The sequence below is a fragment of the Primulina eburnea genome, chromosome 4, assembly GCF_022965805.1.
Source record: "Primulina eburnea isolate SZY01 chromosome 4, ASM2296580v1, whole genome shotgun sequence".
In the NCBI taxonomy this organism is placed as follows: domain Eukaryota; kingdom Viridiplantae; phylum Streptophyta; class Magnoliopsida; order Lamiales; family Gesneriaceae; genus Primulina; species Primulina eburnea.
Window position 1 is genome coordinate 37,565,239 of NC_133104.1, and position 14,449 is coordinate 37,579,687.

General features: G+C 36.6%; 1 protein-coding gene across 2 annotated transcripts; it reads left to right on the forward strand.

The window, feature by feature from the left end:
* Nucleotides 1-8,974: 8,974 nt before the first annotated feature.
* On the forward strand, nt 8,975-13,704 carry LOC140831089 (uncharacterized). Of its 2 annotated transcripts, XM_073194861.1 has the most exons (11): nt 8,975-9,816; nt 10,189-10,280; nt 10,481-10,583; nt 10,824-10,922; nt 11,040-11,065; nt 11,197-11,325; nt 11,493-11,615; nt 11,923-12,051; nt 12,480-12,685; nt 12,961-13,114; nt 13,225-13,704. In XM_073194861.1, the coding sequence occupies exons 1-11, from the start codon at nt 9,585-9,587 to the stop codon at nt 13,420-13,422; spliced, it is 1,491 nt and encodes a 496-aa protein (XP_073050962.1). In that variant the 5' UTR covers nt 8,975-9,584; the 3' UTR covers nt 13,423-13,704. The 2 variants fall into 2 exon arrangements, with proteins under 2 accessions (XP_073050962.1, XP_073050961.1); XM_073194860.1 differs by having other exon boundaries at nt 8,977-9,816; nt 10,824-11,065; nt 13,225-13,703.
* The last annotated feature ends 745 nt before the right edge of the window (nt 13,705-14,449 follow it).

Here is a 14,449-nt window from a genome sequence, read left to right on the forward strand (position 1 = left end):
AATTTGTTTTAGTGCGTATTAATATCAAAGTGCGCGTGAAAGAATTTGCTATCTGATCGTTTTTAAAAAAACTCATGAATTTGAAATGACGTGAGTCGGTGGTTTGTCATTTCAAAACCTTCCATAATGCAAAAGGAAATACATTTAAAAGAATAATATTTATTTCAATACTTTTGCCAAAATATATGGTAAAAATTAAAAAATCCATTTGATGGTGATAAAAATAGTGATATATCTTGGAGATCGGAATTGACGAGGGAGGTCAGCTCCAACCTAAGAATGGCCTTGAATCACAAGTAAGAACATGATAAAGGGGGCAGAGGGTTTTTTCAGTTAATCACATCCTAGTTAAGAAATAGTGAAAATATAGATAATGTTGTAAATTAGCAATATGGTTGAATGAATAAATAAAACAATCAAACCTCGTATTTATAGTAGAAAAGTTACCATGTGAATATAGTTTTGTCCTAATTAGAATTCCTTCTTTGTAAACTCTGGATCTTCATAATCTTAAGTAAGATTGAACCATATCTTTGTGATACACATTCCTTAGATATGAGGCTTCGGTGCCATGGTATGGGAGCCCGTAAGGGAAGAGTTCGGCTGATGTGGATGAGCTCTCTCCTTGGACCGATCCAGGAGCTCAGCTTGGGAGTTCGGGCATTGATAAGAAAATGTCTAGGGCACAACCTTGTCGTTATGTCGATTCGATGATCCCCAAACGGGCCTTAAAAAAAATATCTGGGAGGTCAACCAAACATTCTCGGGATGAGCTCATATATGACCTCCCGGTCTAGGCCTGATTGTCGATGGACCCTTCTGGTTTCTTGGATCTAGGCAAAGAGTGTGTCGAGCTCTCCGAGTTGATCTCATTTGTGGGGTATCACAAGTCCCTCCCTCAAGTCAAGCTGACGTCGTAGACCTGAAGCTTGTATGGGAGCTCGGCACATGACATGAGCCGGTTGTGTAAAAACCCTTTTAAGCATAGCACAACAAAGGCAAGGTGAACTCAACTTGCATTGGAGCTCGACTTTCTATGAACGATCGGACCCAACCAACAAGAATAAAGTTAGTACTAGCTTAGAAAGTTCCACCAAATAATAAAATGGTCTCATAAAAATCAAGTAAAGTGAGGTTGCAATAGCTTAGAGAGCTCGGCCAAAATTCAAAAGGTTGTGAGCTCGACCAAATGATCTTAACTAATCTTGCAAAGATTAATTTTCAAGAGGTCGTCGAGAGCTCGGCCAAAATTTAATAATTAATCTTCAAAAGATATGGTTTCAAAAGGTCGTTCGAAGCTTGTGGAGCTCGGCCAAATCAAGGAGGTCAACCAAAGCTTGGCCAAAATGTAATAATTAATCCTCAAAAGGCTAGGTTTTTCAAAGGTCGACCGGAGCTCATGGATTTCAGCCAGAGCTCGCGGAGCTCGGCCTTGATGTAATAACTAATCTTCAAAATACAAGTTTTCAAGAGGTCCACTGGAGAGCGTGGATCTTTGCCAAATCAAGGAGGTCGACCGGATCTTGTGGAGCTAGGCAAAATGTAAAAACTAATATTTAAAAGACTAGGTTTCAAGAGATCAAGATGAACTCGTAGAGCTCGGACAAATCAAGGAGGTCGACGAAGCTCGCGGAGCTTGGCCAAAAGTAATAACTAATCTTAAAAAAAAAATAGGTTTCAAGAGGTCTCTCGGAGCTCGTGGAGCTTAGGTCAAATCAAGGATGTTGGCCAAAGCTTGGGTAGATCGGCCAAACAAAAGCAATCAACTTTGTAAAGGTTAAGAGAGAGGTCGACCAAGCTCACCCATTACAAAATATCAACTTTGTGAAGTTCAATGTAAGAGAGATCGGCCAAACACAAACAATCTACCTTGTAAAAGTCAACGTAAGTGAGGTTGACTGGGCTCGGGGAGCTCGGCCAAACATGTGAACAATTAACCCTGTAAAAATTGATTAAAAAGAGGCCAGCTAGGCTCTAGATTTCTTCCAAATAGTTAAACTATCAACCATGTAAAGGTCAATTTAAAGGACGTTGGCCGAGCTTGCGGAGCTTAGAAAAACATATAAAAAAATTAACCTTGTTGATTAAGAAGAGGTCATTTGGGCTCAAGAAGCTCGACCAAACAATTAAATTATTAACCTTGTAAAAGTTAATGAAAGTGAGGTCGGCCGAATTGGGGAGCTCTGCCAAACTCGTAACCTTGTAAAGTTGATTAAAAAGAGGTTGGTCGGGCTGAGGGAGATCAGCCAAATAGTTAAACTATTAATCTTGTAAAAGATCAATGTAAGCGAGTTTGATTAGGCTCGGGGACTCGGAAAATCATGTAAATAATTAACCTTGTACATGTCAATGTAAGTGAGTTCGAGAGGGCGGGCTCAGTGCTACCTCTGGCATTTTCATCTCTCAAGAGAAATATACCAATAATCTGCTGAAGAAGTTCAACATGCAGAATTGCAAGGTTGGTCGTAGATCATGCTAACGCATTGGCCACACTAGCTACCATGATTAGTAAAAGGTATTATATCCGGCCAATAAAGATCGAAGTGAAAGAGGATCATTCATATTGTTTGGCAATAAATGAAGGCCAACCTGTAGAAAAAGAAGATGAAAATAGAAAACGATAGTGGCTAGGAATAGGAAAGGAATAGACCATCGTCGGAAAATCTTAAAAAAAGGCTTGTGTGATCGGAATAACATAGTAAAGTAAGCGCGATTTTTCCATTTTCATTTCCAGGACAAACATGTAATCAATCAACCTTGTAAAGGTTTATTAAAAAGAGATCGGTCAAGCTTAGGTATCTCAAACAATTTGTTAAACTATTAACCTTGTAAATGTCAATGTAAGCTAAGTCGACCGGGTCGGGGAGCTCGACCAAAAAGGTTAAACTATTAACCTTGTAAAGGCTAGTGTAAGGTGGGCCAGGCTCGGGGAGCTCGGACAAATATGTAAACAAGTAACCTTGTTAAGGTTGATTAAAAAGAGGTCAGCCTAGCTAGGGGAGCTCGGCCAAAAAAGTTAAACTATTAACCTGGTAAAGGTAAATGTGAGTGAGGTCAGCCGGAATTGAGGAGCTCAACCAAACAATTAAACTATTATTAACCTTGTAAAGGTCAATGCAAGCGAGATCGGCTGGACTCGAAGAGCTCGAACAAATATGTAAATAATTAACCTTGTAAATGTTTATTAAAAAGAGATCAGCCGGTCTCGAGGAGCTCAGAAATAGTTAACTATTAACCTTGTGAAGGTCAATGTAAGAGAGGTCGGCCGGGCTTGAAGACATCGACAAAAAAAATTAAAAATCTGACTTTTTAATATTAAGTGAAAAGAAGTCGGTCCGGATTAGGAGCTCGTCCAAACAATTAAACTATTAACCTTTTAAAGTTCAAAGTAAGCAGTCGGGCTCAAGGAACTCGGTCAAACATGTAAACTATTAACCTTGTAAAGGTTGATTAAAAAGAGGTAGGTCGGACACGGGAGCTCGGCCAACTAGTTAAAGTATTGACCTTGTAAATGTCAATGTAAGTGAGATTGGCCGGGCTCAGGGAGATTGTCCAAACCTGTAAACAAATAATTTTGTAAAGGTGGACTAAAAAGAGGTCGGTCCGGGCTCGGTAAACTGACCAAACAGTTAAAATATTAACCTTGTACATGTAAATATAAGTGTATGGACGGCTAGGATCGCGAGATCGACCAAACATGTAGAGCCCAAAACCAATATACGTAAACCCTTGTATTTATTAAATGGTTAAAATTATTTATTTAATTTTTTAATTGATTTTTAACCATGCATGATTTACGATTCGACATTATTTTAAATTGTTACATGTTTATTGTGGTGCACGTTGAGAAAATATGGTATTTTATTTCAAGTCAATAAAATTGTTATTTTAAGTGATTTTGGAATTTTAAGCATTTTAAAAATCTAATTTAATTTATTAGGTGATTTTTTGAGATTTTAAGCTTTTCAAATACCAATTTGAAAATTTGGAGATTTTAATCTTGAAACTCGGTACTCAATTCTTTTGTTTAATCTTTGAGTAGTATTGAATAATTAAAGTAGTATTGTTTTTATTACTAATTATTAATTAATTAAGCAAATTTCCCTTCACACACCCTCACGCACACACACATATACACACACACACGTTCTGCACACACAACACACACACACACATGTTTCATATTCTGAGATAAAAACCTAGAGTTCTTAGGTTATTCCAGTAGCCACCCTTCCCCTTCAAAAATTTCCAGCAAACTCTCGTTGGTTTTTAGCAAGAAATCGTGCAGCGTCGTCTCCCGGTCATCCCTGTGATCCACCGCGTCGATATTCGTCATCTTCGAGAGTTTAATCATCAAAGGCATGTATATTCTTTTATTTTTGCATCGATCTTGTCGTAGTAAGTATTTGAATGCATATTGTATAAAAAATCCGTGTATGTTGTACAAAAAGTTTGAAACGATTTTGGATCAAAATTTTAGATCTCAAAACCGAGTCTGTTGTCATTTCGAGTACTGTGAATTTTGCTACGTTTTGGAAAAAATTTCAGAGATATAAAACGTAGTACTTTTCGATACCTTAGATTTGACAGTAAATTCGTAATTTTCTGATAAGAAACGAGTGCGTTATGATCATTTTCGTATGACTGCTCAAACTATGACGTTTTTAAAAGATTATGTTCTTCATGTTTCTTGAGTTATGTGGTTGCAGGCTTCGTTGTGAATCGCCGAGTGGTCATTGCTGCGTTAAGGTGTGTCATTTGTTGTGATCAGTCGTCTTTCGGTGTCTCGTTTCGAGTCGGTATGAGTTTGGTTGCATTAGGAGGCATAAGGAGGTGAATAGGTAAAAGGTGACATTTTCGGGTTGAGTTCGCGCAGGGTTAGAGCCGCAGCGCTGCACTAGGATCTCTGCAAAGTAGCGCCTAGGCGCTGCAGCGCTCTGGTTCTAGTATCTTTGAGCTTCGAGTTTAGGTGTTATCGCTTCTTTTGGGTACTAATACGTCGTTATGTCCCAAGCTTGATGAGGGTTAGACTAGTTGTTACAAGTCTTGAATGGGAATCTTTGAGTCACGGTTTAAACGGGGTTCGGGTTTTTCCATTGCTTGGGAAATATTCATACTTCACATCAGGATTTGGTTCGGGGTTCGATTTCATGGTTTAGTATGATGTTTAACATGTTCAAGTCCCGAATGTCTAGAAATTTATAAGTTATTTATTTACTTCAGTGGTGAGTTTGATTGGCATGATTAAGTTATGAAATTTGAGTGCTTGAATTTTGTGTTAGCATGGGCAGCAGTAGCCCCAGCAAGATCCAACGAATCTCTCAACGTTATGTAAGTATGTTCGACGTGCAAAAGAAAATGTTTTATGTTTTTGAGGTATGCTAATTGTCTTGTGACCAATTATGAACGGGTTTGGAAGCCGGAAAACGTGTCTAGGGACCTCTCACCCTGGTAAAGTAGGACCGGGTTTTGATCAGGATTGGAAAGCTGTAAAGTATGACCAGTGACCAATCCACCCGGTAAAGTACGAGCGGAGATCTTATGTATGTGGTAGTGGTCATCTCTGCCAGCCCAGTACTGTGGTTTAGTCTGATTAGGCGCACTATGTTATGAGGCACTTGCTTTGAAACATATCTCTACGCAAAATGATGATGACTATGCATGTTTAAGTATGTTGATGCAAGTACGTTTATGAAAATATTTATGAAATGATGGCACGTCTATGTTATGCAAGAGTGTTCAAAGTTAAGTTACATATGTACTACTTTAAAATGCATGTGGTTTTATTATACGTTACTTGTTATTCCCAGTTTATACATGTGAGGACGAGTATGAGAAAATGAGAGGCGAAGATCAGTGAGCTGGCTCGGACTGTGTGGTGGACTAACCCGAGGACCGCCTTAGTTTTCAAGGATTTTTATACATGTTATTTCATTTACTCTGATTTTTAAGTAAATTACTTTTTGATGTTTTAAACAAGTAATTGTTGCAAGTTATTTACAAGTTCAAATATTTGTTCGAACATTTTAATTATTGGGCATTTTGAATGATAATTTCTTATTTAAGAAAAATTTTATTTTCCGCAAATTATAAGTATGTTTAAAGTACGGTACGTTAAAAAAATGTAAACAATTAACCTTGTAAACGCTGATTAAAAAGAGGTCGATTGGGCTCGGCCAAACAGTTAAATCTATTAACCTTGTAAAGAAAGACTTATTAAAAAGAGGTCGAGCTCGGCCAAATAGTTAAATTATTTACCTTGTAAAGGTGAATGTAGTAAGTCAGGTTGGTCGGATGTGTGGGCTCTCCGTGAGGTTAGTCTGAATCCAAATATTGAAGCCAAGGTGATGGAAGTCCACTGATACAACTAAGATTGTATGAGACCGACTAGAAATACGAGATCACCCTAAAGCCGATGTATTTGATCAGTGGTTACCTGATATATAGCTTATGATCTCTAGCATAAGAAATGGCTGTAGATGACACTCATTGAAGAGTTGTTCGATGGTTGGCCCTCACTGAAGAGCTGGGAGATGACCTCTCATCAAAGAGGTAGAGCATGATTCGAAACATATAGAGTTGGTGGGGGTCATGACCTAAAGTTGAAGAATTGGTGGGGGGTGACCTATAGCTAAAGAGCGGAGCAAGATATGTCGCGATGAGGATGATCTCTTACTGTGGGCTCTGGATGAACAGTTGAGGATGATCTTCTTCTCTATCTGAAGAGCTCCTGCTAATGAGCTAAATGTGATCTCTTATAGAAGAGTTGGCGATTATCTCTGCATGACCAGCTCAGGATGACCTTCCATGGTAGAGATATGGATGACCTCCAGACGCTACTCCACAATATTCTGTTTCTACCAGCCATCTCTACATCTTTGCTCAAATATTCCCACATACAATGCTAATTGATGTTGAAAAAAATAGTGATACCTTTCTGGAGGTCGGGCTTGACGAGGGAGCTCAACTCCGACCTAAGAATAACTTGGAATCACAAGTAAAAACGTAAGAAGGGGTTAGAATATTTTTCCAACATATCCCTCTGATACACAAGCCAGAGAATAGGGAAAATATAGAGAATGTTTTTTACTTAACCAAACCTCATATTTATAGAAGAAGAGTTACCATGTGAGTAGATTTCTTTTCTAATTAGAATTCCTTCCTTTTGGGACTTTAGATCTTCTAAGATTGAAACATATTTTTGTAATATTTCTTTCTCGTATAGGAGGCTTGACGCCATGTATGGGGTCCCCTAACAGAAGAGTTCGGCCGATGGCAGATCGGCTAACGAGTTAGCCCGATGACCCCAAGCGAGCCTTAAAATTGATATCTGGAGGTCGAACAAACATCATCGGGATGAGCTCACGGACAACCTTCCGGTCATAGCCTCATTGTTGATGGACCTTCTTTTATGTTTTCTATAAAATATTAAGATGTGCAATTATTATGTAAGTACAATGAATAATGAGAGTGGCTAATGGTTTTTCTAGTCGTCGGTCTCACGTCGCAATTTATAATTTAGCTATCATCCAAGTGATGTCGTGACCAAACATTAAATAGCCAATTAATTGAATATAATGCAAACCATTGACAATATTACACTGAAAAATAGTCGCTTTCTATTCTAAATAATGCTCCTTATAAATGTAAGGTTGAATATTGTAAAAATATACCTAGGATTTTTTTTTTATATGCATAAATAAAACATGAAGCAATGTATTTTAATTTACAAGGGATCTCCATAAACTCTCGTCATTTAAGACAAGCTATGCTGCATAATAGCTAAAATATTATTGAAGAAACTTGGACACTCCATTGAACTCGTAATAGATTTAGATCCAAAGAGAAAATTAAAAGGCTCTCTTAAAGAAAGAATGCCTGTTGAAAGATCGACGTCACAGATAAAGATTTGTGAGACCGTCTCACAAGAAACCTACTTTTGTTCTAAAAGTTTAAGGATTATGATTTTAGGTATGCTTGATAGTGATATACCATATCGAATTATACCGAAAAATATATACCATATATCATATCGAAAATTACATCGAAATTTTTTGTACGATAATTAGCATACTGTTTATACCAAAATGTTGTGATATACCGATATTTTGACACAATATTAGTATATAATGTTTTATACCGAAAAATACCTTTTTTTAAAAAATAAATTAATTTTAATATTTTAAGTTTTTAATTTTTATGTAATTTCGGTATCCGATATATACAGAAAATTTTCAAATTTTATATAGTTACCGCAACGGTAAATTTGATATTTTTCGGCACGGTAACATCGGCGTACCGAAAATTCTTTATATTTTTCCCCTCATAGGTATACTTTCGCTATAATTTATTGTTTATTGTTTTATGATTTAACATGATGAATTCTGGATTTTTTGTAAGGTTATTTTCTAACAAGTGATATCAAAATAATTTATGTTAAATCATTGAGATTTTTCCGTCAAGTTATGCATATCGTTTGCGATTTGGATTCCGAAAAGAAAATTTTTCTGTAAAACAATTTTTTCTTGAATTTAAGTATGATAATTTCAAATTTTTGTATAGTTTTTATTTTAAAAAATGTCGAAACAGTAAAAAAAAAATATTTAATAAACTTCGACGATGTATTCGACTCCAACCCTACGTTAGACTCAATATGTTTATGATTTACCATTTTCTTTCATACGGTTATTCTCCAATAATAGCTAAAATATTATTGAATAAACTCGGACGTTGCATTGCATCCCAAAATCTAATATCCATTTAAAATTGTAATTGAAATTCCCTTCCAAATTACGAAATATTTTGCAAGATCTAAAGAAAAATGACCAAGATATCATTTGTCATGCATAAGTTGTTATGATTGTTATTATTTAGTTTATTATTATTTTACAAAATTCAAGAAATGTAATTTTTTATTATATAAATATTTGGTGAAGTCTAAGATTTGAAAAATATTGTATTTTCATAGTTTTGGACTAAAGAATGTCCATACAAGCAATTGTAATAATACGAAAGGGGAAAAAATGTAACTTCATTGTGGGAAACGGCCGTTTAGGAAACAGTTCCAAAGCAACGAGAAAACGCCAAGCAACCGGCTATGGCGATTGGTTTTTTGCTCTGCAAATTTGGAAAGAAAAAAGGAAAATGAAAAGAGGGACTTTAACGAATCACACCAATACCCACTTTCTTGAAACCCAACGAAAAGCAAAAGATTGCGAAAAAGCAGAGAATACAAACGACAATTCATAAAAGTTCTCACTTGGAATTTTATTCAGGCTTGCTCACGCTTCACATTGGCCCGCCAACTTTCAAGATTTTTTCTGAAACTTGAAGACACTAGTGATTTTCTTTCGTTCATTCTCGCCTTTTTTCTTCCTTTGTGATAAAGCTTGGATTTTTGTATTTCTTCAAGACTACGTGTTCGCACTGCTTCCATTGACCCACTATTTATGGTAGTGTCATAGGTTTTTAGGCATGTTGAAATGAGAGAGAGAGCTGTATTATATCCTTGTATGAATTATTAAAAAAATCCCAGTTTCTTTCCCTTCGAAAGCACTCTGTTTTTTCCAATTATCAGTTTATGAATGGCTGAAAAAGTGGGCGGTGGTGTTGGTGGGGGAGGAAGGGCGGAAGTGGTGAAAGGCAAGGGATGTTCCAGGTTGTTTGTGGAATTTTCTTCCTCATTCAGGGGCATCCAGTCTTTTTCATTGGAGCCCATGTCTCCAGGTTCAACTGTCTCTGTAATTTCTAAATATCCCGTGAAATCACACGGACCATTATCTGGTCTTGTCATTTGTGTTACGGGGCTCTCTAAAGGTATAAATTCGATCTCTGCTGGTTGTTCATATTCACATCAAATGTATATTGTATTTGATTATTGATGAGAGTTTATTATCTTGTATATACGCGTTACTACGGGGCAATATAACAATTCTACAATTCCATTTGATCTATTGAATCATCGTAGCTCAGTTGATATTCATAATGTGTTTGATATCAATGAAATTGAAGCCTTAACTTTGCGAGGCTCGAATCTTAATTTATGTTGAACATTATTGAGCGGTTTATGTTTTCATGCCAAAAAGATTTTACTGAAAGGATTTCATTTACCCGAGTTCACTTGTATATGTTTTGAGTTTGCTTATGCGGAATTTCTATGATATTTGAGTTCGCTCCTATGGGTTGTAGAAACAAGGAAACAGGTCAAGGAAGCAACCGAGAGATTGGGAGGTCAATATAGTCCTCATCTCCATGCTCGGTGCACACATTTGGTGGTTCAAATATCCTTTCTTTTCCGAAGAGTTCATTGGTTACCACCTTGCTTAGTTTCATTAAGGACGGATGACCGAATCTAGTCTTTTTTTTAAAAAAAAAAAAAGAAATAAGACCTACTCGAATGTATTTTCTGCAGAGTATTATTGCTTAGTAGTGACAGATTGATATCTAAGCTCACTCTTGTTGCCCCTTGATTGATTTATACAGTTTTTGTGGACATAAATTTGAGCATGCTCTCAGACATGGACCAGCAAATGGTCTGTTCCTGGTTTCAATCAAATGGTTTGTGGATAGCGTTAAGAGTAATGGTAATAATTATGGTGTTTTTTTCTGTCTTTTTCTTGCAGAGTTTTATGAGTTTCTTGACCTAATTTTATTGCTTCCAAATGATTTCAAACTCTGAATTAGGTTCTGTGATCTTTGTCACTTGTAAGGTGTTAAAAGTGGCCCAATGAAACCTCGGCAGACCTATTACATAAGTTAAAGCCAAGAAAAAACTTACAGCACGTTCTTGTTTTGAGTAACAGAGTGTAATTTGTTGATTTCAGTTAGGTTGGATGAATCATTCTACAGAATGGGTGTCCAAAATGATTACCAGACGCGAGTTGATAAGAATTTGATTGCTGAGGATGGTTGTCTCCCAGCAGGTTTGGTAAATCATTCCACTCAACTTGACAAGATTGAAGGTCCACTATTAAGATTTCCAGAACGGGATACTAAAAGTCTTTCATTTTGTTCTGGCCGATCCTTTTATATCGACGTAGATGTCCCAGCTGAACTTCATCGGAGGGTGGGTTTGGATTTTTTTCTTAGTCTCGGTTTATATTTGATTGTCTCCTTGAGTCTCCTGTTTACTGAATTGAAGTGCTCTTAATGTTCAAGAGTTTGGAAGACAAATTTTTCTTATACATCTGTTCCTAGGTCGCTGAAGCTCTATCTGTAGAAGGTGCTACACCGAGCCAATGGTTTGTTGGCTACAATGCAAGTCTTGTCATATGTGAAGGGCCTTCAGTTACAAAATATCTGGGCCATTTGAGTTATCTTGTTACAGTAAGTGGTCCTAGACTTTTATGTGATTATTTCAACTCCAAACTCATTTTTATTTACATAAATACTGCTCGTGGTTGCATCTCTCTCAGTATCTGTTTCTGTCTTTATTTTTTATTTTTTAAGTTTTCTTTCTCCAAATCATTACCATCTACTTTGCTGCACCCCAGCCACAATGGGTTCTGAAGTCTGCAAAAGAAAAATGTCAGCAGAGGCTTGTTCACTTATCATCCGATTTGGCTCAGTATTTGGAAGTTGTGCTCGAGGCTTTCCGTGGTGGTGTTTCAAAGGAGGTAGACACCTTTTCCATACTTATCTTAATATTATTGGAGGCAGTTGGGATTTTCCTGAAATACTTTGATGATCTGAAAGGTTACGTAGCTTCCATTAGTTTTTAATTTAGATATCACAAGCACAATGAGTACTTGATCGATATTATTCGGGATATTGTTTCATCAAAAATAAATTACATGTAAATGGCTGACTCAGTATATCCTTGGCAATTTTTCTGTGTAATTTACTTCCTTCAAGAAACCCAAAGTTCTCTAGAAAGTACTTATTCAGCTAAGTTGGAGCCCTCAACTTTAGAATTATTTCCAGGAAGTTAAGAAAGTATCTAGCCCCAGAAATGTTCCTAGTCCCATGATTAAAACTAGCCGTGAAGAAAGGCAAATGAAAGTGAACCTGGCTAAAGATGGGGTCAGAAAGCGCCGGAATCAGAAAATGAAGGTCAGTTTTGTTCATTTAGGCTTTATTTTAGTAATTTGTTCTTTTGTTCGTGACTTAGAAAAACATAAATGCGTTCCGTTCATGGCATGCATGCATGCATTTTTTGAGGTTAAACCGCAGGCGTTGCTACTGCCATTAGTCATTTATTTCATTTGTATTTGTTTAGGGTGCCTAAACACTTTGTTTTAGTCTTCTATGAAAGTTGTTTTTTTCCTGACGATATCTTTGAAATTTTCATTACCCAGTTTGAAAAGATGCGCATTTTATCCATTGCCAGTTTTAGATATGACATGACATGTAAAAGGGTAACCAAGCATCCATCAACGTGGGGTTATACTTTAATAGTAAAGCATGACTTCCATGTTATGTTTTATATCGGTCCATCTCGTGATACAGTATCTGCATATTTAATTTGGTTATGTTTCCAGACATGTCAAGATCCACTAGGACCGATAACCCCCAGCAGGCTTTTAGATTCCATAAGCTGGTCAATATCCGAGCCAACCTCGACAGCTTCTAAACATAGGGACTCTTCCATGTTTGACAACAGCATTGCTGATCAAGGATCCTTTTTCTTTGACGGAAAGGAATCTCAGACATCATTAGTGAACTTATCCCGTTTGCTCACAGAAAGGTTGTACGTACTCTAGATTCTCTTTTCATCCATACCTGCATCATCTTTTTACTAGATGTTGAAGCTGTTGAATATTCCTTGACTTTCTTATGCTTTCTTGCCTGATCGGATGGAGATTCATAGCATCATGAAAATATCCGGATCCACTATTCAAAATTATTTTTCTTTTGGGGGCGGACCTCACTTTGATTTAGATCCATTTTGTGCTATTCTTACAAATGTCATATGCTGATTCTTCTATTATACCATTTCTGCATTTGTGGTTTAAATTGCAGTGAGAAGTTCGAGTTAGTTTTCAAAAGCCATTTCCTCACTGTAATGTTTCCAGTTGATCGATTTTCCGAGTTGGGCCCTCGGTCAAAAACATTCTTCAGCAGTAATGGCTTCACATGTTTGCAGATCTTGGATCATATCCATTCATTTTACCAGGTAGTTATCTATACAGAACTATTTCATGTGTTAAGAGTCTAAAAATCGTCCTTTTTTCCTCTCATTCGGTCAAAGTTCAAGATATAAATAGATAATTTCCTCATTCTCAGGAGCATATGTCTGACGAGGAAATCGAACTTGCCATCCACACCGACTCTAGACATGCTGACAGGCTACGGTCTGCTTACTCTGGTTCCCTTGAGTTCAAAAGGATTGATTTTCTTGGCAACCGAAACAGATTTGAAATGTTGAAACATGTATCCGGTGATAACTTTAGTAATGTTTACGAGCTGTTGATCAGAGCATAACACCATTGTAGTTGAAATTTCACCATAGGCAACTGATCCGAGATAACACCAGTTCTCAGATCATCAGATGAGCCTTTTTCACAGTTCAAAAGTGCTAAAGGAATTGGCTTTAGATTTCGCAGAGCAGATTTCAAGGTTCTGGTTTTGTAATTACAATGGACCTCATGTAAACAGGCATAACTATACTACAGAAGCTGCAACTATATTTTCATGACATTGATTAATTTGTAATGAGAATTAACTATAGCAATTAATTATATGCATCGTATTATTCTTTTTCCACGTACTTTTCTGAATGTTCCAAGACAACTGTAGAATAAACTTTGTATTCAAACAATGTTTGCAATTATAAAAAATTTATGTATATCGAAATATCTTCACAACAATCGAAAACCATATAAACTCTTTTTATCGGATGTCTGACTAACGTGGTTTGCAAGCTATTATATTATATCGAGAGTTTACTCGATGTGCAGGATTCAATATAAAGAAAAACATTTCTCACTCTAACTCATTCTTTCAATGGCTATGGCCCAATACTGACGTCTGATTTGATGGTTAAGGATTCACACTAGTCACAATACTCTCAGAATTAAAGTCGAATCTCAGGTTTGCATGCACCAACCTTAAACACTTGGTAATAACTGAAGTAAGAAACCTAATTATATGATATTAATGCTTCATAAAAATAGATACAAGCTAAGTTATTTTATCATGTACATTGCATACATTTTGGAATTTTTTTCACGTATTTAGTGAATTATCTCCTTCTTCGATCTTATAATTACGTATAACTGAGAATGTATTGTGGAACATATTTTAACACTTGTCTTGGCTAAGTCATTCACCCGTAAAAGAACCATTTGCGCACAGGTTCTGGAAAGTTCCTTGTCTCTCAATCCTATAATCGAAAATGCCATCGACTTACCATGTTTACCCCTCCCCACCTCCTTCCCTTACCTCATCACCATTTCAAGATCTCATTTTTTCCTTCGAGGTTTTTCTGCAAACAAAAGTAAAGGGCTGA

Coding starts and splice junctions, on each gene's coding strand:
- LOC140831089 (XM_073194860.1), top strand. CDS start 9,585: ATGGCTGAAAAAGTGGGCGGTGGTGTTGGTGGGGGAGGAAGGGCGGAA. Junction 9,817..10,188: donor TGTTACGGGGCTCTCTAAAG/GTATAAATTCGA, acceptor TATGGGTTGTAG/AAACAAGGAAACAGGTCAAG. Junction 10,584..10,823: donor GGATAGCGTTAAGAGTAATG/GTAATAATTATG, acceptor TGTTGATTTCAG/TTAGGTTGGATGAATCATTC.